Source organism: Labrus bergylta, chromosome 16, assembly GCF_963930695.1.
Source record: "Labrus bergylta chromosome 16, fLabBer1.1, whole genome shotgun sequence".
In the NCBI taxonomy this organism is placed as follows: Eukaryota; Metazoa; Chordata; class Actinopteri; order Labriformes; family Labridae; genus Labrus; species Labrus bergylta.
Genome location: NC_089210.1, coordinates 23,320,499 through 23,346,645, shown reverse-complemented (window position 1 = coordinate 23,346,645; position 26,147 = coordinate 23,320,499). Strand labels below are relative to the sequence as shown.

At 41.7% G+C, this 26,147-nt stretch overlaps 1 protein-coding gene across 1 annotated transcript; it reads left to right on the top strand.

Annotated features, from left to right (window-relative positions):
- The first annotated feature begins 1,084 nt into the window (after positions 1 to 1,084).
- cenpx (centromere protein X) lies at positions 1,085 to 4,422 on the top strand. Its single transcript, XM_020648618.3, has 5 exons — positions 1,085 to 1,183; positions 1,659 to 1,710; positions 1,803 to 1,856; positions 1,948 to 2,036; positions 2,586 to 4,422. The coding sequence occupies exons 1-5, from the start codon at positions 1,148 to 1,150 to the stop codon at positions 2,598 to 2,600; spliced, it is 246 nt and encodes an 81-aa protein (XP_020504274.1). The 5' UTR covers positions 1,085 to 1,147; the 3' UTR covers positions 2,601 to 4,422.
- Positions 4,423 to 26,147: the final 21,725 nt, after the last annotated feature.

Below are 26,147 nucleotides of genomic sequence, written 5' to 3'. Positions count from 1 at the left end.
TTTAAAGTCTGTCAAGGACATGGGTGTATAGCTGTAATGTTCAATTTTCCTTTCAAGCCACTAATGTTGAATGCAATATAATTCAACGTTAGGCTAATAAATCACATGGTGCTCTTCGTAATGATTTGGAACATTGAGTTGTGAATGGTAAACAAATAAATGGTTTCAGCTTCAGTTAACCCTGTACTGAACCAGGCCTGAACTCGCAATGAAACAGTTTCATATGGATGGGTGAGTGAGGAGGAAGACAAGGCCCTGATAGTTTTGTTTGGATTGGAAATAAGTACAGTTTGACGACAGTAACATTAAAACTACTGCAACTCATTCAAAGAGAATCCGACTGTATAACTCGCACCTCCAGTGGTCCAAATGACCAGTGTCAAGTACAAAGGGGTTGGTAATTTTAACGTTAGGCCTATACTCTCTGTCTTCAAACTACGTTTTCTCCCATCTAAACAAAATATTAAATGCGTTGTCTCCCTCCTCACTCCATCACGACAATAATAAACTGTAACACTCAGCGCCCCTACAGCAGTTCTGTTTAACATCTGCAAATGTTTTCATTTTGTCTTTGTGTCTTTTAATTATTTACAGCGTGTTTGGTGTAAATGCAGTTTTGGTTTTATACAGCATGTTTCTGTAATTTGCAGCAAGCTTCAGTGGTTTGCATTTGCTTTTGAATAATCATCTCTTAACTGTATGCATGTTTTCCCTAATGTAAGTATTTAAATCATTTGCTCTCTTCAGTAACGGTATTAGACTTCATTTAAAATATGAGAAAAGTACGCTTATTGTTACCAACTTTGGCCTCTGAAAACGATTACAGTTTGTACCAAAATGACAAACCATAGTCTACTAGAAGACACACTGTAGGCCTAAATGTAGCCTACTGTAAGTGGATTTATTTGGAGGGAAAAACTTGGAAAACCTAGACAATTATAAGTGATGTAAAAATAAATGAAAATAAAGTACTCTGCTATTTTTTGTACTAAAAAAATATTATTAGACTAAACCATAGACTGTAAAAATGAATGGCTAAACTTTGCTGTTACTTCTGCGCAAGTCTTCGGGGGCGGCGCTGATGACGTCACATGAAGAATAGCCAATCCCCACGCAAAGCGCCAAGTTTCTGTCACAGCGTCAAAACATGGCGGAGAGGGAGGCAGAAGTTGGATTCAAAAAGGTAAGAAGATTCATATCGCTGTTTACAGTTATTCGCTACCCCACATAGTCAAATTAGAACGAGTACTAACTTTTTTTTTGTTTTTTTTACCTGAATAAGACTTCCGGTAATCATTCACGAAATCGGAGCAGTGTTGCTGATTCGTCTGTCAGGCGTCTAAACAATAGACTTACACATTTCAGAAATGTTTTCTGTACATTATATGTACGCCGAATTAAAGAGCGGAAGCGAGTGATTAATACAAGGTCCCTCTAGCCTGGGATAACACAAACTATGTTTCGTCTCTTCACTAGAGCCCTTTAATTTGAACTTTTCCAGTAGTAGTTTGGTTCTAAACAACTCTTCCGCAGGATGCAGTCAAAGTAGTGATAGGTATTGAAACCAATGAGAGTCTTTTAAGAGTATAACTGTTTTTATATCCACTGTTTGATTCATGAGTTCTCTGTTAACTAACTTCTTTTCTCCTCATTTCCAGGAAACAGTAAGCAAACTGTTGTCAAGTTTCTTCAAGGAAGAAAAAACCAAACGTGAGCTGCATAGTTAATGTTTTTATCGACTATCTTCCCTAAAAGTGTTTGGTGTTTTATTCTTGATTCTAAATAACATATGTTGCTTACAGTAAGTGGTGACGCTGCACTGCTCATGGCAGAGATGCTCAGAGTGTTTGTTCAAGGTATGGTGTCCTGTTGGGTTCAGTTGGATACAGATTGCCAGATGATGAAACTGAATGTTATTCTGTAATGAATGTACTCTCTCTTTTTCAGAGGCTGCTGTGCGATCACAAAAACAAGCTGAATCTGAGGACTGTGACCAAGTTGACATCGAGCACTTTGAAAAGATCTTACCTCAGCTGGTGCGTAGCTCAACTCAGCAGTGGTTTTAATGTTTTGATTCAGGATCCATAAGATCTAGTTATTTGATTCATGCAGGTGCTTTTCTTTTTGCTTATTTAATGGAAATCTTGTCCTTTGATACACAGTTCTGTGAATTAGACCAGCAGGAGCAGCTCCTGAATTTTGTTTGTTTGTGATATTTAGTCTGGATCCTTCAAACTATACTTAGTGATTACCTTTGCAGCTTAAATGCAGTTTTATAATGTTTTTTACCTGCTCCCTTTATTACATGTGATCATAGCAATTAATGGGCTGAACATTTGATCACTGCCTTCTTGTTTTTGAGGCATTATTTTTTGTTTTTTGTTCACAGCAGCATTTCTGTAATGCAGACTTGATCCCTAGAGGTGTAATTAAAAAATAAAACCTAAACACTTTTCCTGAAATCTGATGCTGGTCCAGCTTATACTAAAAGTGTTTTGTTTCTCAGCTGTTTACCACTATTACAAAAAAAGTTTCCAGTCAATGTTTAATATTGACCTCAGTGTTTCATCTCTCTTCCAATGCAGCTGCTGGACTTCTAGCACGTTGATGCCACTAGAGGGAGCCAGAGTGTTGCCTTCAGTCCTTCTCGGTTCCTGCGTCTCCAATTGAAGCTTTACTGATGTTTACATGTTCTGTATAACTGCCATTTCATTGACACTTAAATGTGTTCTAACATTAAGATTCTCATTCTGTGTTTATTGGAGTAGTTTGATTTTAAGTGGAAAGCGGCAGTGCTGTCCGCACGCCTCCTTGCCACCACCAATAAGGCCCACCTGTGCTTCTATGTGCAACAACAGGTGCTTCCAGCATGCTCCATGGCGCCCTTCATCAAAGCCTCCTGGAGCAGTTGGAAGCAATTAGAGTAATAAGGGGAGCAGCCAGTCCCTTAGATGATGACAAGTGCCAGGAAAAAAGGAGTACCCCCTCCGGCCACTTTGAAGTTCCCTTTTGCTGTCCTGCGATGTTTAGTTAGAGGTGGGGGGAAGGGCAAAGGGGACCTCTGGCACAGGGGGAAAGTTGAATGGGAGTGTGCGTGCACGAATGTGTGCATGTGTTAGCCAAACACGGCCTGAGACCACACGCATAGATATTCTGTTTGAAAGGAAACATAACAAAACACATTGGAACATGGTCCAAGAAGAGCAGGGTGTAATTCTGAAGGTAAATAAACAAAAGAGGCGAGTAGTAGAGGTGCTTTCTCTCCTTTCATCACAGTAGAGGGGGAAGTAAGGCGTGCAAGGGAGAGGGTAATGTGGGGTTTTTCTAACCCGAGTGCCTCTGATAGTTTTCCACCAGTGGTCTATTTCACCGTGTCTTCGCCGTGAGTCAGCATAGCTGTACAACACCTCACACTATTTATTTGTGTGGCTCTTGGGTGACTCACTACGCTCGCAAACGCCGCCTAAAATACAGCTGGAAGCAACTTAGGCTAAAGTCAAGAGTCCAGGCTCAGAAAGGTGCTCAAGGACAGAGCACCTGGAATTTGACCCAGCACCTTTTTAAGTAGGGCCCAGACTGGATTTGTGTTTCCCAGGAGCCACATGCACAGCAGGCTTTTAGGAGAAGGTGTGTTTTGGTTGAGCGATGTTTAGTTTAATGATGCTATGAAGAAAACTGGCACAAAAGAAATCTTGTGAAGGTAAAGAATTATTCAGTTAGTAATCAAAATAATTCATAGCAGCACGTCCTGCCCTTTGAGACAATACATGCAACCAAATGTTTTTTTTTGCTAAAATACACCTTTACTTTTTACCATGGTAACAAATCTGTAATAGGTTATGGTTTTGGGAATAGAAGATGTAATGTTTCTGTTGGTTTTGATAAAATGTGTCATCTCCAAATGTCAGTCCTGAAGGATGAAATGAAAACAGTTATTCTGTTGGAGATCGCACAGACAGTCCCCCCCCCCCCCCCCCCCTCCCTCTCCTAGTATGAGTTGTTGGAAGGACTCTGTATTGGCAAAGTATTACACTACCGTACAACTTTTTCTGCTTATGCATCTTAGTGGAACAAATTACATCTGAAGGCAGTATTATTAAACATACGAAAGCAGTTAGGACAAGAATGAGGAGGGGCATTGAAGAGAGTAATGAGTTAAAGCTTTTCTTGATCATACATTAAAGGCAGGGAGTGTCGACAGCCGGTCCAGACGCTTTGGAGAAGCTCTCGAGTGAGAAGCTTTTCCCAGGAGACGGAGACTGATCCGTCTGCAGCCTTCTGGCTGCTCTGTGCACATGGGAGAAGGCCGTCGATGCTTGAAGTCTGATTGAAGCCAATATCAATACAGATCTTATTGATGCTCCACTGACAGCAATGGGATTTTGGATTGATTATTTGTAAATAAAATGGCTATAACCTTTATTATTACTGGTTGGATGAAGTTTTGTTGCTGCAAAGCCTTCCCCCTTTTTGGGAAGTTTGTATACTTGGTAAGTTTTTCCTTAAATTGCACCATTATGATGAATTAGAATTAAAGCCTAAAGCCAGTCATCATATCTGTAAGACCAGTTCTCATTAAACTTGTATTCCAATATGAATGGAGTCCTACAACTCTGCAGAGGTCTGATCACGTAGTGTGGTAACGGTGACAATATTAGTGGTTTATGTTGCTGTAACTCTGGGATGGAGTCGTCTGCATTTGTCTTGAGAGTCCCTGTAAGGGTATGTTAGGATTATGTCTGATTTGATCCCTTAGTTCTCCACTTGTCTGTGTGTCTTTTTTCCCTCTTTCTGTTACACAGATTCCCCCATCTCTCCAACTTTCTGTCATTTTATAAAACTCCTTTCTTCTCAAGCCCAAACAAGGGTTCTGTCTCAGGCAAGTGATGATAATATATCCATTTCCCCGTCTGTTGGCCTCTCTGAGATTACAGTTTAAACATCGAAGCAGAGAAAAAAAGTACACATGCTACATCAAATTTATAGTTTTAATAGGGCACATGAAGAATACACTCTTAACACAAATGTGTACATAAACATTTATTGTACCGCATAAATCATTTTCATAGGTGGTGCTGCAAGAGCCATCTCTTTGTAACAGGACTTGTAGATTTGAACCGAGGTAGAAAATGTGGTTGAAAGTTGACACTTTCATAATTCCTGCAAAGAAAGGGGATGACAGGAAATCTTAATCCACAAAGAAGCCACAGGTGTCATTTTCCATAAGTGTTATGTTTACCCCCATCACTTCAATTACACATGTTAGTGAGTCCTTCCATAATACATATGTGATGGCATGCATCTCCTCTCAGATGTTTGTGTGCATGCATGTGCTTGCATGCATGTGCTTGATCTGGGGCTGCGATGCATTAGTGCTCAGGAGACAGGAGGCCCTTGTGGCCCCCTCATGGGCATGGAGCTGTCTAACCATAGAGGAATGCTACAGGGGATGCAGAGCGAGTGCATTCCTCTGAGATGCTCCACACGCAACTCACACACATGAAAAGTTACAAACATTTACAGCCCTGTCGAGAACACACAAACAAAACACTGTTGTGGGCATTTGGTGTCCATAAGTTTTACAGACGGCTTGTGTGAGTGGAGAGAATGCAAATACAGCGGCAGCATCCCTGTTGACTGTGTATGCTGCTGTGACATGCGGGTTGCCTGGAGGCCCCTTGCTTCTCTGAGGGGCCTGGGGTCCTCAGGCTAAGCTTTGTTAAGGAGCCACGGGGCCCACGCCGGCGATGATTAGAACATACCTGGCAGTTTGAGCCACTTGGGCGCTCCGCTGGGATCACTCCTAACTGGTTGTGGCGCTTGGCTGTTAGTCCGAGGCTGAAGATGGTCTGCTGCTGTGCTCCGTGTATCGGCCGGGGCTTTGGTAGCCGCAGGGGGCGGAAAGGACTCTTCCGGAACCATTGAGGTGGATGATAAGGTCAAAGACCTTGGCATGCAGCTGAAGAGGGAAAAGGGTACAAGAGAGATGTACAATTAGGCCCACAGCTGGGCTATTTCTGGATCTCTGTACTACAACCTTAACAGCATTACCCTCCTTTTCTACCCCAAGTCCCCTCCACTCTATCTCTCCACCTGCCTCCTCTGTGTGGTGGCCTACATGGTCAAGGAAAATGCAATAACAACTCAGTAATCCCCTTACATAACTCTGCAACTAAACAAGACTGTTCAATTAGTTTCTCGTCTAAAAATAAAGTAGCACTTTGTTCCAGGTGACGTCAAAAGGGTGTGTGTGTGTGTGTGTGTGTGTGTGTGTGTGTGTGTGTGTGTGTGTGTGTGTGTGTGTGTGTGGGTGGGGGTGTGTGTGTGTGTGTGGGGAGGAGAGGTGGAACCGTACCACTAAAAGACCCGCCAAGACCCGCCTGTAGCGGAGGTCAGCAGAGCGCTCTATTTATAGGTCAGATCAAAAGCAATGATATAAAAATACTCCAGCACCGACCCACAATAGATCTGTCAGAGAGGCTTAGAGAGGCCGTGAACCTGAAGGTCACGCACTCCAAATGATGAAAGGCCCGATGTTTGATGATATTTAAAAAAGGAGCAAGTAATGACCAAAATCTCTTTATCTGGTGGCAGGTGGCACAGTGTGAGCTTGGCCTTTGTTAGACTTGTTAACGGACTTCATCAGCAGGCATGTGAAGCTCTCTGCGGCTGGCTAATATTCACTGCATGCAGACTGTTGGGGTAAAAGTGGTCAACTGGACCGACTTATGACAAATTGACAAAGAGATGACAGGGATCAGGCTTTGGATTGTCAGGCATAAGAGTGGCTTTCCTGTTATATCAAGATTTAAAACAAATCTCTAGTGGAAGGGAGCAAAATCGTAAACAAGAGTTCAAGGTACGTTCACATTTTTTTTCACATTGGTTCAAACAAGTCTGTTCAAAGTCTCCTCCACGAGTCCAGAGGCCAACGTGTTGACTGTCCTCACAGTGGTCAGGGGCACCGGAACTCTAAATTAGCCCGGCAAGTAAACAGGACAGCTTTCATGTGGACAAGGGTTCATGTCAGATTGCAGGAGAGGTCAGGATGTAAGGGCCAGAGGTCAGGAGGCAGTGTTGGTCCTTGTCTTTAACAGCTTCCTGTCTGCTGTGTTGTGAAAAGCTGAAGTGTAATCCCTTGTGATGCAGGTTCAAAGCAGAAGGATTGCCTCACTCTCTGATACAGGTATGGAACTCTTCACTCCACGTGTACTTGGTCACATTACAACCACTGACCTATTAATACTTGCTGCGTTAAATGAGCATTGGACAAAGGCTCTGTGTGGCGACTGAAGACGTTCTAGCATGGCTAGATGGTTGGCTATGTAAATCTTTTGGTCCCTTGGTGGGCATGTCAGTAACTGGTCGTTCCAACCCTTTGATCTACATGAAAGTAGAGCAAAACTCCTGAAAATTACCAAGAAGTTTTGGGGTGATTTATTTCCTGAAGGCCCTTTATCATTCTTCTATCATTTTCAGGTGAGCCAAAAACGCATCACGACTATGACGTTTATGTCAAATGACTTGTGAATGACACACAAAATGGTGCACAAAATAAGTTTACTACAAGTTTTTAGCCCACTTTATGTCCTTCTCCACTTGTCCGTTGATACTGGGAATATGTCTCATTACACATAGCACTGATGTAAAGGAAAAAACACTTCCATTATGAAGTTGGGCTCTGCCACTTTATCCACAATCTTGGAACCAACCTGTTCCAGTTGCTTTTTATTTTGATTGGGGAAATAGCAATAAAAACTAGTGATATATTCAAGACAGACAGAGTTGTTGTTTTGAGATTCATGTTCTATGGTTGAATGTAGAAAACATCACAGAATTAAGGCATGTTTAAATAGCAAGTGGAATGAAGCTTTCCTTTTAGGAAACTTTGAAGTAGTGATCACAATACAAGATATTTCCCACATATATGCATCCTACATAAATATGCATATAGATATAAGCATACAGTATACTGATCATACCTGCAAACACACACACAAACACACAGTATGGCACGCGGTTTTGTTCATGTACATATCAGGCTGCATGCATTACTCACAACAGCGTGTGTGCGCGTGGGACTTTTATGAAATAATCACATGTGCAGGTGTACGTCTATCCGTACGGCATGCATGTACACGAACCAAACAGAAGGCCATAATCTGTGCACCCCCCCCCCCCCACACACACACACACACACAAACAAAAAAAACAACCCTATGCTTTAATAGCAAAGCGGGATGTGGCTGGACCGGGTCATCAGAGTAACTCATTTTTCTGTATTAAATTAAACTGCATTAATATGATCAGGCAGTCTTTCTAGTCTTCAAAAAAGGAATTAACTGGAGATTTATAGCATGAAGATTGGTCATTGTTGGCAATTCTCTTCAAAGACATCCTAAACCACGGCCTTAAGATCTCAAGGTCTGTCCTGCAGAATTTATTCGCTATTTGATGTATATGTTACATTCCAAAATAAAAAAAACAACCCTTGGTTTCTAAATGTGCACCTGTTCCTGCACATATGTAAGTCTGTAGTACTAGAGGGAAGAAAAAAACTAACGGTTCAATAGGAGACACAGCGGGGTGCTTTGCTGCAAGGTGTCACCTTAAGTCTTTTTAAGTGTAGCACAAATGGAGGAGGTAACTGAGGCTCCTTTTTTGGTTTCTCTGGCATGAAAACTGGGTAACTGTGAAACGTGATTTACAAGTCTGTCCTAACATCAGACAACTGGAGCGGCTGTAAAGCTGGAGGAGCAAGCAAGGGACAGAATTAATGCACAGTTCACATCATGCAAGTGGATCTGAGATGATGTATGGTTACTGCTTAAGGGAAAGTTGGCTCTGTAATATGTCTGCAAATCAGATGGTTTGATTTCTGCTCTTTGTGAGAATTTCAAATGTTACAATAAGAAATCAGACCAAGAGGTTATGTCTCGTATAAGATTAGCTCTAATCTTTGAAGAGGGGGTACACTGCTCCACTCTGCTCTTCTATGAATTTTCTTTCCTTGTTTGACAGAGTGGAGCGAGACACATTTGTTTCCAGTCATAAAGAAAAGTAACCCTCTCCAAAAAAAGCATAGGAGCAGATCCAATCAAACTGAGCTGTAATTTAGCTAAGCTTCTCCTGGAAAAAAAACAATACATTTTGAAAGGGCTTCAAAGGGGGTGCTGGTGATCTTACTTTTCTGTGAATAAAACAAAGTGCCGGTATTTTCAAAAAGTACTCAATCGCTCATACGGTGATGAAACACATCAAGACAGAGACTGGGAGAGATAAAAGAGGAAGAAAAAGGAGAGAAACGTTTTATTTGAGTTACTATGCATACATTTTTTTAAATTTATCTGTCTTAGCCTGTTAGCTTGGCAGTAAATATTGGTGCTGTTTCACTTTTTGTTCACTCTGTAAAAATTTAAGTCATATCTAAAATGGTTTTATAAGCCGACACAAAAGCAAAGTTATCGACAATTCTCCAAGTTTGTGTGAATCAGTCCCCTTAGCGCAAAAAACAACAACTGCCCCAGTGTGTAACTGCTTAAATAAATCCTAGCTTTGTCTTTAAAGGGTATCAGAATGACTCACAGAAAAGGAGGCATGACCATCTAATGAATCTTAATATCCCATTGGTGCTGTGAGATGGTGCATTGATACACTACACGGGCTGAGGAGCTTCCTGACGCACATCAATGGCAGGGCAATATCCTGCATCCTGATTCTGTCAAGAGGCAAAGCAGTGACATGTCTGAGTGCTCAAAGAGAAAAGGCCAGGTGTCCTTCTGGTGTCCTCTTCCATTTCCTCCCATCCCACACATTTCCTGCTGACTAATAGCACCAGGGGAGCTAGCACCCCTATGGAACTGGAACCCGGATCACTGAGCTGTGGAGCTGCAGAGGAGTGAGGACTTAGTTGACTAACAAATGTTGACTTACAGGAGAAAACAAGAATTTGTTCAGTGACAATTCAGTGTTAAAAACAGGGTGTGTGGTATTCCAGATAACCAACACTAAATATATCAACACTTTATTCCACCTCACCACATAACTACACTGTAAAAATCAACTGTCCACTCTTAATTTCAAAAATCAACATTTCATAAAAAGTAAACTTTATATCAAATGAGAAGTTGAAGGGAAAATCATTCTGATTAAGGGCCCGAAATCTGCTGTTGGCTCTTGAGACACTTTTTACTTTAGTATTGATTCATTTTTGCCTCATTTCTTTAGTTAACAGTTCGATTCTGATTACTTTTTAAAATTGGTTAAATATTTTGGTAACACTATGTAGAGAAAAGAAGCAAACAAAAGAGATATTCAAAAGATATTTAACACAAGATAAACTGGAAGAAACCAGAAGACTCCTACGTCTAGAGCCAAACTGTATGATATTTTGTTTTAGTTATAAGAAATGTTAAAATTATATTGTTTGAAAAAAAATGTCTTGAAATATACCATTTACTTATTTGGTGTCAAATCAAGTGGCACATTGGCCGCATTTTCACCCCATTGAGGTCATGGGAAAGTTTACACACAGGTTTTTATATTGAACTGCTGACCCCGGTCGGAGAAAGCACAGAAAGGCCAGGACGTAACTGAACTCTGCCTTTGTGGTTATGAACTCTTGCATTTGCTGACAGCCACCCTATCTCCTTCCTCCATCTTTCTTAGCTGTGGAAATATTGTCACAATATGAAAAGGAAGGTCAGATGCTTAGTAACAATGTAAAAAACACAACCATCAGGGCAATACTGCCCTTTGCTGCATCTCATACGCTGAGAAGGGAAGCTGAGCTTGTTCATCCACAGCTGAGTAAACTACTTAAGTCTAACTTATATGGCCACAGACATGATTTTTAAAAAGGAAAAACCTCAAAATGTGGTAATGATAAAGATACACAAACATAGCCATGTTTGATTGCCAGACTTCCTTTTGTTATTTTACTGTGTGTTTGAAGTTTTGAGAGAGTGAGTGAAATCTTAGTGAACTGTCATCAATTTCTGGGCTTTCTCTCGAAATCAAAAACTGGCGATAAAATCAGCTGGACAGGATTCACAGAGGAGTACGCCTTGACAACACACTATTCTGCTACCAAATACTGCACAGGCAGCCAGCGCCTTGTCTTTCCCTGAAATCTCTCACTGTCCTCCCAGAGCAGCTGTGTTAAACCTGTCTGCATTAAGATAAGCTGTGGGTCTGTTTCCTGTGCTGCCTGTAAATATGGCTTAATCACTATCCAGTGGAGCGGGTGGGACAGATGTTACAGTTGCATCCCTCAACCATGTTGAAGAACATATTGATGGTTCACAGACTGTTTACACGGTTTTCATTCATCTGTGCTATGACCATTCCCCAATTGGATCCATTTGCCAACGCTAGTCTGGTGGTTTACATAGCAGAGCCCCTCCGGCATGTGGAGCCCATGCTCTTTACCCTCTGCTTGTTTCGTGACTGCACACAAGCAAATAAATAAAAAGTGAAGATGTATGTCCAAAAAGTAAGCCATGGCCAAGCATGCCTGGCGGGTTCAGGATCTAAACAGACTCTGATGATTGTATATGTGGAGAAAGTTAAACAAGTGACACAGAATGTTACGCTTTGATCTGCTAATTATAGTGGAACACATCTTGGCAGAAAAATAGGCTGTGATCAGTTGGAGCGCATTACCTGAATTTTCCACCTGGCAAACAACAAAACTGACAGAAATGCGGAGGTCCAGCAGGTGAAGCTCTTTGTTCTAGTTAATTTGTCAGTTACAACGTTTATGGAAAGACAAACATACAATCTACAGTGATTTCTGAAAACATCACCTAATAGTCTCAAGACATTAAAGCTACAATAATATGTTTGGCCACTTGGGGGCAACAGAAAGAGGAAATACATAGCTAAGATATCAGCACCTCTGAGGTTCAGGTCATAAAATGAACAATGTGTAGCTTTTCCACCTTAAAACGGTAATTTCAGTTACAATAATTTTCAACAGGGAGAATGGCGTATCTCCTATATTCACAGAGTGCCTCAGGAGTATGAGATTAGTGTTTATATGATGTAACTTCGGCAGCAGGTCGTGGTACTCCCGGGAGAAGTGCTTATGGCTTAAAGGTACTAGCTCACTAATTAGCCTTTAGCTAAACAGAAGCTAGTTAGCCCGTCTCTGTACTATTAGATACAATGTTGGAGGCTAAGAAATGGTGAAGTGTAGATATTGGACCTTGTCAGTCATCACAGTTCTTTGGCTTCTCACAACATCTTTGCCGGTGTTCTGTTGGGATGTGCTGCCTTGTCGAAAAAAGCTACCATAGCGCAAAATGATAGGAGAGGCTATATGTATCACCTATCAAATAATGCTCCCAGTACAAAATCACTTCAAAACACCAATACCCATTACATTTGAACTGTAAGGAAACAGGTTTCAGAGGTTCAGGTTGGTATGCAAGTATAATATGTAAGGAAACAGGTTTTTAGAGGAAGCAAAATCTAAATCTCTGATTAGCTATTTGCCTAATCAGAGCTGGGGCTTAAGATAGAATCAACTATTCTGGCTGTTTTCAACAGGTTGTTGGTAGTTTTCTTTAAGTGTTAATGTAGTAAAGAATGTGTTAGTACTTTCAGTTTTAAATATACTTTGCATTCTTTGCTTTTTCCATGAAACATGCAATGCAAGAACTTGTTAACACTGTCTAACTTGCAATGGATATGTTTGTTAATAAAGGTATTATTGCAAGTTAGAGTCTGTAAATATTAAGTTTTCTGTTGCAATAATTCAGATATTTTGCTGTGTTTATTGCAAATGTTCATCTTTTCAATAACGATGCAACTTTCCTAGGTTCATCTCAATTAATGTGGGATTAATGGCAATGATGTTGCCATTGTGTTAATATGAAAAATATGAATTACAGATGTTTTAAACAGTGTTATTTCACACATTCAAATTATGAATTAAGGTTACGTAGGCTGACCCAGCTTATACAAAGTGTATCTTTCCTCCAATTGCAAAGAAAACGTTCAATTACCAGTTAACTGTCATTTCTATCTTACAAAACCTGTGTGCTCCCCAATGGCATTAATACCTGCACCTTGGTGATGCCTTTAATTGCCATTTAGCATTAAGCTGGCTGAACAATGAAGCCCAGGCTGAGGGGATGTTGTCAGGTTTAATGAGGCCCTTGGTGAAAGAGTGCTGCTGTGTCGGCACCACCAAAGGCTGCTCCTTGAATTCACCTCCAGTGGACCAGAGTGGTCCTGTGGGGATTTGATGGGGCTAAGGGAGCACAGATTGTCTCCTTCCTGCTGTGGGGGTGTGAGGTGCCGCAGTGGCATCACTAACCCATGCTGTGCGTATCTAGGTGGGCAAAAAAAGCCCAGACTGAAAGAGGTTATGGCAGTGCCAGAGAGCAAGGTGCAACAGGACAGTGTTGCATTGTCACACAAAAACATCAAAATGATCAACAGAGAAAGAATAAACTTTTCCTGGGTGCAAGAGCAGCTAGTGGTCTTTCACATCACCTGACTGCAAAGAGTAAAATATGGCACTTAGTGCCCCATTGGTGGTCTCAAGGATTAAGAACATACAGTGCTAACACAGGCATGAACAAACATGGTCACAAATAGACATATGGACACAATGACATGAAGTATAAAGGATGACAGAGCCCAAAGAGAAAAGCAATGACAACTGTGAACTCCTGGCCTATATTTAAGAGGGGTACATGGTTCAAAGTGTCACATGGTGTCCTCCGCCTCCAAACCCCATTCCAGTTACTTTGATTCTTTATTCATCCCCCCCCCCCTCCTTAACCCCCGCCACCCCATCCTTAAATCCAGCTGATGGAGGCTCTTTTGTCTCCAGGCACCCAGGCAACAACATCAAAGGGCTGCTGGGTGTAAATGCAGAGTGCCTGACAAACAAAACTAAACTGAGAAATAAAGAAGTCCCAAAGGGGATGAGGGATATTCACAACAGCTCCCTGTAGAGGGAAGGAAAAAGAGCTACTATGTACAGGAGAAAGAAAGAAAGAGAAAGAAAGAAAGAGAGAAAGAAGTCGTTTCATCATCATTTACTGAATACACAAAGGTGTGGGTTGGGTCATTCTCACTTTAATGACATCAATAAATAGATGACAAAAATGACATTAGACCTTGTATGAGACTATTAGGACGCTCCCTTTGTGCCCAATCATCAAAGCCCATTAGGACACAGTGAAAGGCTTCCATTGGCGTTCATGACCACTTCCTCATTCACTGACAGCTGAATTGGAGGCTTGATGGATTGTTGTGCAAGACAATGTAATGCTTTCGGAGTGAATGCTTTGCTTTGATCTCGCTGGATGCCCTTGAAGCTCCAACAACGGCTGATGTGTTAACAACCAGTCTGGTTATTCTAGGTCTATCCTCCACCTATACTGCCCTGCCAATCAGAACTCTTAAGGGGGAGGGGACAGTGGGAAGGAGGGGGGAGATAAAAGCCTTTCATCTCTGCCCCCATGTGGGAATCCTGTAGAGTCCTGCTTGGCGTGGCGGCATGCCTTGTCTCGTACCCACAAAGTACCCGCCAGTGACACGCTGACTCCATAGCCTGGCACCAGGTCTCCAGCCAGCGCCAGGCAAACCCTCTATTCAGCAAAATGGAGGAAACACAACTACATTGGGCCCGCAGCTTATAATTAAAAGTCCTCAGCCTCAAAGAGCACAGCATCTCCATGTTAATGGTAGGCTTCCATCTGAGGCTGGTTGGTTTAATACTTACTCTGTGTCCCATCAGATAGTGATGTGGACAGACGAGGAAGAGAGACATTAGGACTACAAAGAGCACATGTGTCCCAACCAGGATTAGAGGTTCACTCTTCCCTCAGTAGCTAAATTGCCGGATTGGCCAGATCAAAATCACTTCATTGAGATCAAGGACACTGTCTTCTTCATGCTCACTTCTCTGTTGCACAATAACTCTACAAAAGCAGCGACAAACCAGGGGGGGGTTAAGGAGTTGTGGAGCGAAGATGAATGTAGTTCATGTTTAGCGAGCATGTTGTGTGATTAAGGGAAGCCCACATCAAACATTGTGGCTTAGGAAAACCACTAGTTGAAAAACAAGATGCTTCTTCTGTGCGGAGCGGCGCAGACTGGAGAAGCTGTTGTTCAGAAGGCAGACCAGCCCAAACGAAGCCGCCTGTCTGTCTCTGGAGACAAACAGGGAAATGAGAGACATTACAGATTTCGCAAAGGACTTGGAACGCATTCTGAGTGAGAGAGCAGGAAAAGCTACAGACTCTGATTTAGTGCAGCAAATCAGATCAGGTTTTAAATATGTAAATATGGAGGGAATTCTGAAAATGAATGCAACAGAACAATAATAACAACAATATTGCATAATCATGAGTTTATCCAATATTCTGCTGACTTTATATTCAAATGGTTAACAGATGGTGATTATATAGCCCCTTCTAACCACTCAAAGCATTTTACACAACATGTTAGATTCCTTTGCGCACACACATTACTAACAATTGTTCATACACCAATCAAGTTCCATGCAAGGCCACTGATCGGCTATTCTTAAACACATGCTTCTTACACATAGCCACTTGAAAGCAGAATATTTACACCTCATCTGTAATGTGCAATACAGATTCAAAATGGTAGGCAAAGTCATTCCATCACTGATCTGCTTCTGGAGGTGGTAACAGAGGGGGGTGAGACGGTGGTTATGTATGACGGCAGTGTTGAACAGTGCTGTGTGTGTGTGTGTACGCATGTCTGTCAATGTCTTGCTGTGTGTAATATGTTGTGCCTCTTGTGCTTCTGCCTCACACTAATATTACACTGTTGTGGATGCAACGTAATGTGTAATAACGGCAGAGCTTCTTTATGGTGCTGTTGCAGAATCACAATGTATTAAGTGCTACTCATTTGTTTAAAGTAGGGGACGATTTTGGGTTCAAGTTTCTTACCCAAGGATATTTTACAAACTGAATGTAGTGGCTGACCTGCTTTATCTCTGAGCCACAGTTGTCCCGCTTGAATGGCATCACTAATGGCACAATCACACTAGGCAATCTGTACTGTACCCTTGGCCCTGCATGGTTGGAAGAGGTGTCATGATATATAATTGATCTCGCCTTTCATAATCGAGACATCTAGAAGAAGAGGGCTGTATCTGACCAGAAAAAAAAAAATTCAAATAAGCCAGAGAGTCAGTGAAGTTGCAGTCATGCTCTCCATTGTTAGACTAGAAAAAAATCATTGTGTTGCTATCATACAGTCTTTGGCAGTTTTGACAGCTACGAGAAATTTTAAGGTGGTGTTTTATTCACGCTACTCAGTGCATAGGTTGACATCGTGAATCAATCATGTCAAAATGATAATTGACCATTGTGTTTGTTTTTAACGTCTCTCTTGCGTGACACATCCGATCTTGAAGCACTTAAAAAAAGCAACTGGAATATGCAAAATGCAAATATTGTATTTCCTCACTTGGAGAGAAAAGTCCCAGAGGGCCTTGTAGTGCACTCCGGCAGCACTACATGTATGGTGATGATGTACAAGGGATAACCTTCTTCAGTCCCATTTGGGCCTGGGGAGGGAGGAGAATTGGGCTTCAGCTCAGTACGGGGCAACTAGGCCTGGTGTGAGTGTGCCCTAAATTAGCTGTATGACTACATACTATTCAAACATGAAGCTTAAACCAACCCATCAGTTTCATGAAATGATTCAAATGAAAGATAATGAGATGCAATGTTGTCTACTTGAAAATGTTACAAATGCGAATTACTGTGTGAATGTGCAACCTTTTAAAAAGTCGTTTGTTTGGCTTAAGGCTTCTATACATTTGGACAAACTTTGAGGCTCTTGTGGGTTCTGTCATGTATTATTGGAAAACGCTGAATGAAAGGGATGGATATCACTCCCTCTTCCCACAGAGAGAACTTTTTTGGACAGAAGAACAGCAATATTGTGGCCACATGTGTGAGCTTGTTTACTTATGCTTGCCTTTTAGCTGAAGGAATCTCATGATTTAAACCACAACATAACAGACTAAATTATTAGCATGTTACCGCACTACACATTTTTTCCCCTTCGATTGGAGCGGGAGAAAGTGTGCATGTGTCGACCAACATCAATGAGCATTGAGGTAGACTTACACGCAGAGACGCAGGCGTGCAAGATGTGTCACTCCCTCTAACACTCACCCAGGAGTCTACAGTCTCTTAGGTAAAGAGGTGGAAGTTTATGTCTGGAACCTTAATCATGGAAATCTCTTCTTTAAACAATATACTTTTAACTTTATTTCATCTCTCTCTTTGCCAGTGCCACATCAAACACATCCTGAGGTCAACAAGGGTCAGTGAAAGGATTTGGATAATGATGAGGCTCAAAGAAAAAGATTGAGAGTGCTGAAAGAGAGACGGTTAAAAGAAAGGGAGGGGAGCTGATGGGAATGGTGGAGAGAGAGAAGGTGCAAAGGGTAGGCCTTGTAACGACAGACCCCCTGATTACATTGTTGCACAAATAAACAGGACCTCTGCAGGCTCCCTGGAGCCCAGCTGCGGTGCAGAAGAGGAAAGCTTTCATTTCAGGGGGCTGAGGTTGAGAGAGGCAAGTGATGGGATGGGGCCTGGCTGTCTACCCGCATGGTTTCCTAACATCTCCATCAGCAAGTCAATTAACAGGGGAACGGGGGAACTTCTCATTTGAGAAGCTTGTTGATTACGGGCGATTTCCTGCACTTATAGGGTGCCTGGAAAGCCCGTCAGCATTTGGATTAATAACTGTCAATCTCAGAGAGCTTCAGACAGAAGCTGCTAAGTTCAAGAAAGAAGGGAAGGATGCTGGATATCTGTGTCTTTTTGAAGATGATGATGATGATGATGATGATGATGATGATGATGATGAGGGGCCATCTGTAACAGGTCAGATAAGTGCTGGTGGAAAAAGGCTGAAGGAGACAGAGTTCACATACCCCAGAGCCACATCTGTAATCGTCTTTCCTTCACCTTGGACTATTACAGAGCTCTGGTCCTCTCTTCCCTGTGTCCTGCAGCTATCAAGGCCCACATCAAGGCATGCCCCCTTCCAAATGTATGCCCCCCATTAAGGGGCCATCATCAGATAAACAAGATAAACAAGTCTAATTCCTGGCAGGGCTGATCAAAGGACTCAATGTGAACCCCATGGCCAATTTCAAGTAGGCAGAAAAATCAAACACAGATGAGGTCACATGGAAATGGAGGAGGCTATTTCATTGTCCCTTTATGGGCACAGAAAGCAAAAAGGGACAGTGAAGAGGCTGGAGGAAGAATGGAAAGCATTTGACAACAAGCGGTGTATGTAAGTTATGTCCTCAATTGCATCCTTGCGTTCTAATATCCAACAGGAACTAAAGATTTATCTTGATAGTAAAAACAAGATTCCTCTTCATAGATGCACCTGTTCAACATCATACATCAAGAAAAACCATAAATGGCAACTGACAGTGAATCCCCCAGATTAGCTTTGGAGGTAACACCAAGGGCAGTCCTTCCAAGTAGTTAAAAGACATCTTGGATATTGATCTTGGGTGCAACAACTTAGCTGAAGTTAATTCTCCTGGCAGACGATTGCGTCATCCAGACTGAACACTTGCGTATAAGGTGGTATTTCATCTTTGTGCATCTTTGTTCAATAAATAACATCTTCCATGAATGCCCAAACTCTCCCCAGACGCTCACGTCAAACAAGATGAATGGTTCACAGACAAAATCATGCCAAGTATGCATACATGGATACACTTTTTGATTTATTTTTCTACTCCCAGACATCCGCCTAGTCTTATAGTACAAGAGATTGGAAGTGAAAATCAGAAGATTGGAGACTTCTTCTTTTGAGAAGTAAAATAAACACCCAGAAATCTTCTTGATGTCAAGGTGGGATGGCAAAGATGCCCACTTTTATCCACGTTATCAGTTCATTCACATTAACACAGGGAAGAAAAAAAGTAAATTCCATTGGCTGTCTCTCTTTCAAAAGGGCCATATTATATTGTAATCAAAAGATTATCCCAGAATAATCAAAAGGCCTCCCCTTGAGACCACCCACAGAGAGTAGAGAGTAACACGAGACTGGCCACATGCTCTGCTTTTTACCAAGACCTTAATGGCATGACCAATACAGGAAGGAAAGAGAGGAAGGACAGAAGGTTTTGTTCCAACATTCCTCTGAATGGCATTGTTGTTTTTTTTAGTGTCCTAAGAACCAACTTAAGTTCTAGTTTTGGGCTCCTCACATGGGCCTGAGAAATATTCAATTTGATGCCAAAGTTGGGTCATGCTCCAGTAACCTGCTGTTTGTCGTTTGGATTGCTGGCTTATCACTTAATGGGAAAAACTAGCTTCAAGCTAACAGTAGCTATACTGTTAAATGATCCTTGTAATCACAGGCCAAGCTATATTTAACTCTTGCCTGTAAGGGGGAGCCACAAACAAAGCTGGAAGAGCTCAGACAAGCACGTGATGGCTGCCTGAGATTCCCATCATGGGGTCCTGAGACAGTGAGGGCTACGTGAATGGCTGCACCACATGAAGTATACAGACACCGCCTCAGACTATGGTTGGGGTTTGTGGTTCATCTTGGTGCAGAGAAGTCCTGCCAAAGATGACAGAAGGATCTATCACTTGCTTGATGCCTATGAGGATGGTTAGTAAATTTAAGGCTGTCTTATTTCTCAGATATTTTTTCAAGGATGGCATCACTTTTGTCAAAGGATGACTTTGGATGTGGTCAGATAAGTACAAAATCTTTGTCCTTTTCTGTATCATGTAGGGTGATGGGTGGAAGTGCTTGTGGAAAGAGGTGGGTGCAGGATAGAAAGACCCCACCCAATATCCTAAATCTTGGCTAATTAAAGGACCATCTGTAGAGGTCTGATGTTTTCAAAGAGACCCTGGTGTCCTCTGCTGTTATTTAAGAATTGCTGATTTCTGTTATTAATTATACATCTTAAGTGCCTTTGAAGAATGCTGCCGACTATCCTTCTTCAGAAAGTCATAATGTCTGGCGCACAAAGAAAAAAAAAGTTAAGACAGCAAAGAAGCTTCAATTCATTGGCTCCAATGAATCAGAGCTTCCAGGAAAATCAACAGGCCCCATCCTATTGTAACATTATTATTTTTCTGCCTTGGATTTTTAGCAAAACACGCGCGTCTGATGTCAGTGTATCATTGTCATTTCAAGAGTAGTCTTGGAAGCGGAGCAGGGGTTGTGATTGAACTCTGAGAGCTGCCCTGGAGCTGTACTTTGAGGAAGAAACCACGGAACCACAGATAATGCTTTACAGTCCACTAGTCTCAACTACTGTCATCAGATTTTCACTTTGTAAGATTCTTGAAAAAGATTGCCATTCAGGTTTCCTTCAGAGCAAAGGCCACTGAACTGTTGTCAGAAGTGAGACGTTTGAAGACCATGAAACGTGTGTAAAGAGTCACAGATGATTAAATCAAAGAAGCTGAAATGGATGTAGCCTGTATGGCTGTCTCGGACCAGGATAGATGAAGGCATTTCCAATAAACACAAGAAAACTGTCTTACTTGTTTTTCACAAGTGTCTGGAAGGATTCATTTTCTCATTTCCTCATCAGAAGGGGACTCTAAAGACCTCAAGACAGACTTAAACATCTAACATTTTCTTGACTACTGGGATCATCTAAAGTCATCTGGGCAGAGTTTGTGGACAGAAAACAAAACCATCATGGTGTCAAGCAGACAGTAAAATCAAACCACCTCAGTTGACTGGTTGAAGACGAGGAAGGCACGAGACCAAAGTTCAAACACTTCAGAGTCTCTTCTTTGTCTACTCTCCACTAGAGTAAAGACTTTTCAGGAGACAGGAGAAGGCATCTCCCTTTCATCCTTCACCACAGACAACATAGACATATAAAATCGTCCATGTTGACAAGTGGCAATAGTCCTTTTAAATCCAGACAAACCCAATGTGAAGAACTTAATTACAGAACAGCCCAGCCCTTTTGAAAATTACACTTACAGTAAGACCTTTGAAGCGAAAGCATCCTTTATCCTATTTTTTCTTTTGTTCAATGTTTTGTCTCTTGTTAAGCATGCCATTGACTCCTGTGGTTTCCACTGGGTCTCTGTCTTTTCTCTTCTGTCTCTGTCTCTGTCACGAATTTGCTCATCAAAGACCTATCTTATGGACACACAAAAATAGTGTGTTGGTTCACAACAACATCTTGCATCATCAATTCCCAATCCCAGATTTGGATCAAGAAAAAAAAACAAAGCCATTAAACCAAATGTAGCTGTGGTACATTTATCATCAGCAAAAAAAACTTCCAGAATGGCTGTGACTCAAGAGGTAGCTAGGAGTGGATCCAGGGGGTGGCCGGAGGAGGGGCATGCCCCCCTTAGAAATCTGATTGGCAACCCCAAAAACTCTGATTTGCTATTTAACTTTTCAAGAAGACTTGTGTTAAAATCCTGTGCTGCAACAGGCTGCTATTCATTTTCTCTGCATTTCATCGAGCAGATTTAGCTTCATTAGCATTTTACAAACATTTTCTTTTTGAGTCTTTATTGAAATAAGTGTAGAGGATTTACATGTTATGTGGCTTGTCTCTTCACGCCATTGTTGCCCGTAATAAGGAGAGAAGGCGGCCCCTCAATATGGCCCAATAATATGATCGAATCAATAAGCGGGTTAGTGACACATTTGTGTAGACACTGCCAAATTAATAAGTGACAAGTGCGTCATTAAACACACCTGAAGACGATCGTATGATCATATCCAAGGCATCCTTGATGGGTCATGGTTGTTTTACTTACTCAACGATGACGACTTGTGATTGGATCACTTAGGTTGCATATTGATACCAGGTGTGAAGAGGGCTATTGACTCAGATATTTATGGTTATTTATGTCCCGAGGGTAAGTACGAGGAAAAGCATTCTGTGTTAGTGAAGTGCTATAATAGTTTTATTTCCACTTGCTGACTTATCAACAAGTTGTTTCACTTCTGCTCCATACTCGTGCAGCTACAACTGGTGCTGAGAATTAGCCAGGTGCGCCTTTACAAACTGCCCATATAGTTTACACCTGCCAACACAAATAGCACAATCATCCGTCAACTATTTAATCAACACAAACATGTGGGTAATAATCCCACCACACTCAGGTAATACAACTTCAAAAGTGGATTGCGATCCCATGACATAATTGCCAGAAATGAAAACCAGACGTTTCCATTTTGTTTGACAAGTATCCTGTTAATTCCTTTCTGTTGAGCGTAGATGTCTGATTGAAGTTAAATATTTCCTCTGCATTAGCTCATTAGTTCTTCCCTGTAAAGGTGAAGCTTTGTGGTGGAGGCCTGGCACCAAACTTCCACCTTAAGCCATTGTTGTAAACCACAAGAAAGTGAAAGCCGTGTGTTACGGGCCGTGTTTCACTCTCATCTTTCTCTCAGGCAGGCGTAGGTGATGCTCTGCCAGGTCTAAGCTACGGTGTTGGGTTCAGCTGTAAATCAGCTTGGTCTCCGTTGATCAAACGCTTGTTGTAATTTCCCGCGCTTTCATGTAATCTCATAAAAGGCAGACCGCTCTGATGGACTGAGCCTGCCTGCCAAGCCAGCCGGGGCCTCCCATGCTGGCACCTCAGTGTGTGTGGCTCTGTTGGTTTGTTCCAGAGAAAGAGCTCGTAGGAAAACAAAACAAGGCTGAATCACAGCATGAGAGCATCCTTGTGAATCTACCTCAAAAAGTACAACACAGGAGGGTTACTTCAGCACACAGGTGGGACAGAGACAGGTGAAACAAGCATCATGAGGTACTGTTAGCTATGCTATAAAGCACTGAACTAGCTGAACAATGCATTAACAATGGACATTGCATTAGGGAGGTTTGGTGCTTTAATTGAACTTTTGCACAAAGCCAAACCGTCATGAAGACACTGCTATTTTGTGTCAGAAAACATAGAATTTGAGTGCAAAAAATAGGTGGCAGGAAGAAGACAAGAAGCGTCTTGGACGACATATAAAATGTCTGAAACCACTGCAACTTAAAACGAAAGACACAAACATCAAAGTCATCAGTGTGGCTGTTTGATCTCCCCCAGTTTTTCCTCTCTTTTTGAGCATAACTCTGGCCCGTTTACACTCTGGTCTTCATTATCCTCTCCTGCCCTTAAAATCATTTAAAATCTATCAGGGTCTAACATGAGAGGGTAGAACATCACTTTGTTAGAATAGGAGAAGAACTGTGCAGTGACCACGCTGATACACAACATTTACCAGCATACATCACTCCATCTCCGAGCAAATAACACATCTCATGTGGGATTTTGTGTCACTTTGAACATGACAGTTGGTTGTTGTAATTGATATTCTCAAACTCCAGTGAGGTTTATGGCTTGCTTTTGACAAATGGGCAAGAGAAAGATAAAACAGTAACATTCAGGGACGCTGCTCGAATAAAATAAATCAATAACTCGAAAAGGGCAGCTTGGATAGCAACACATTTGGAATAAAACTGGGATTTTGGCTGCTGTGTAGACGTTCTCAGAGATGACGCTTATGGCACACATCAGTGATAAATTGATGGTGGGCGCTGGTGTGGCGCGGATCTATCAAACATATGCTGGTATGCCAATAAAGACCAAAAATACTGGCAACTGCCAGACAACTCATTCACAGTTTTCTGAGATTTGAGATTTGAATAGTTTGGAAAGAAGAGAGCAACATGGACGTTAACAGGTCATCCAATGAAATAACTTCCTCTGTTAGAAGGTTTCCCCAAAATGTGTCAGGATATCTGCCAGTGGTTCTAACTGAATGGCTTTATGTTTGCGTATCAGTGTACATTTTTTGAATGTTTTATTATGTCGGCACATGTGCGTGTGTACGGAGCCTCATGCCCATGGCGTCTGGTATACAGCTCGTGACTGTGCCTGTTTAACTCCACTAACAGAGCACCGTTCCACAAAGCCCATCACGCAACCCACAGATGTCCCACAGGACAGACAGGACTGCGCCGCAACCAACAAGAAGCAGTAATAAACCCCCCAGCCCACACACCCGTGCACACACATGCACGCACACAAACAGCCAAACGCACACAAGCAAACAGAGCACACAAACACCGACAGACACGGCCTAGAGTGGTCTGAATCTTCTTCCAAATGCGGCTTCAAAAGAGTCATCCTTAAATGAATCTAGGGAGATTTTTTTTTCCAGGTTTTCAGATGCAACTGAGATTAATATCACCTACTGAGTACAGTACATTTTTGTTTTTCTGCACTTATTGTGTTGAGAAAATTACATTTCAAAATGTCAACAACTTTTCTTTTGTACACATCATCCTAATAAAACTGAACTATCCTTATGCTGTTCATGTTGTTTTTTGTACATTGAATCATTTTGTAATTTTCACACCAATAACAATCATTTACTTAAACATTGGTATGTAGTGTATACATGTGATGATTTTTAAAACACTGAAACACTGAATTGAAAATAGCACAAAGACAATGTATCAAATGTTGGAACTGTGATATGTCATTGATTTTGGGAAATGATATGCCCATTTTGAATTTGATACCATCACCACGTTTCTAAAAAGTTTGGACTTGAAGAGAGCTCCTGATGAACCATCTCAAAGATAAAAAGGGTAACTGGCAACATGTTGGTAACATGATTTGGCATAAAAAGAGCATCCCAGAGGGGCTGAGTCTATAGCGCTCCTCAGACTGCCGTTTCAAGCCGCAATATTTGCACCCCTGTTATGTTTCGCCCTCAATCTGAATGTAGCTGATGCATTATGGTGGGACCCCCCACCATTATGAAGGTAGTCAGAGAGGTGTTACAGTGGCAAGACGGTATCAGCGGAGCCAGCGGGGGAACACAGCACTGTGTGTGTGCATGTGCATTTGACTCTGTGTGTGGAGCTGCCACTGTGCCGTGCTTCAACAACTCTGAAACGCAATGTGAGTTCAGAGACTGGGACATGAATATTACGCTGTCTTGGAATCAATATTAATGTACAAAGACATGATGATGGCTGAGCTCAGATGCAGCATTTTTGTGAGAAAAGTAGTCTGAAAAGGGCTTCTAATTTTTTTTAATATATATTTTTTTTTAATATTTTTTTGGGGCGTTTTGTGCCTTTATTGGAGAGAAAGGAAAGTGGGTAGAATTGGAAATCAGTGAGAGAGAGAGATAGGGGAATGACATGCAGAAAAGGAGCCACAGGTTGGATTCGAACCTGGGCCGCCCACTTGGAGGACTACAGCCTCCATACATGGGGTACGCGTGCACTGACCACTGCAACGCCCCAAAGCAGTCTGAAGACGGCTTTTTGGGTGAAAAGTAGTGCAACATTCAGGAAAAATGTGTCCCAATATCAAATTGCATAGACTCTGAGGATTTCATAAGCTATAGTATTAATAATAATGAATAATATCTTATTTACATTTTACACATCATTCCAACTTTTTAGGAAATGGGCTTGTATTAAAGTATAAAGATGACCCTTTAGTTCAGACTTTACACACAAAAAGAACAGCCAACACTCACGATGAAATGCGATAGACATATTGAAATCATTTGGTATTGATCAGGGAAAAATAAAATTGTGGCTTATCTTACGTTTAATTCTATCACTACAAATGTAAAGTTCCATAATGATAAATCTATTTATGTTGATAAGGGACCGTTATTAAAACTATGATGTTGACTTTGCCATGAGAGCATTTAGAGCAGCTTCGATGACATTTGAACTCAAACTGACAAATATTTATCTGCAGTAATGTGGGAAAATGTTTAAGTAAAATCCAGGAAATGCTTAGAGGCAGAGGTGAATTCTTTTTTTTTTTTTTTGTCGGGGGGGTTCTTTACATTCACAGTACGACTGCTTTCTAGAGTTGCCGCAGGCTGACATGCAACGTGTGGGCTCTGACTTCAAAGCCTCCAAAGAAAATATATAAATACAAAACCATTAGCCCGCTTGTTTTCTTTAGTTAACATTTCAAAAACACTGAGGAGGGGATCGTGTTTTCAGTCCCCTCTCTGTAACTCAAGTGTTGATGTTGTTTTTCTGATGGTCCGAGGGCAAACTGCACTGCCACAGCTGGAAAGGCCTCAGCTCTCCTTCACAAAATGGTTACAAAAACACA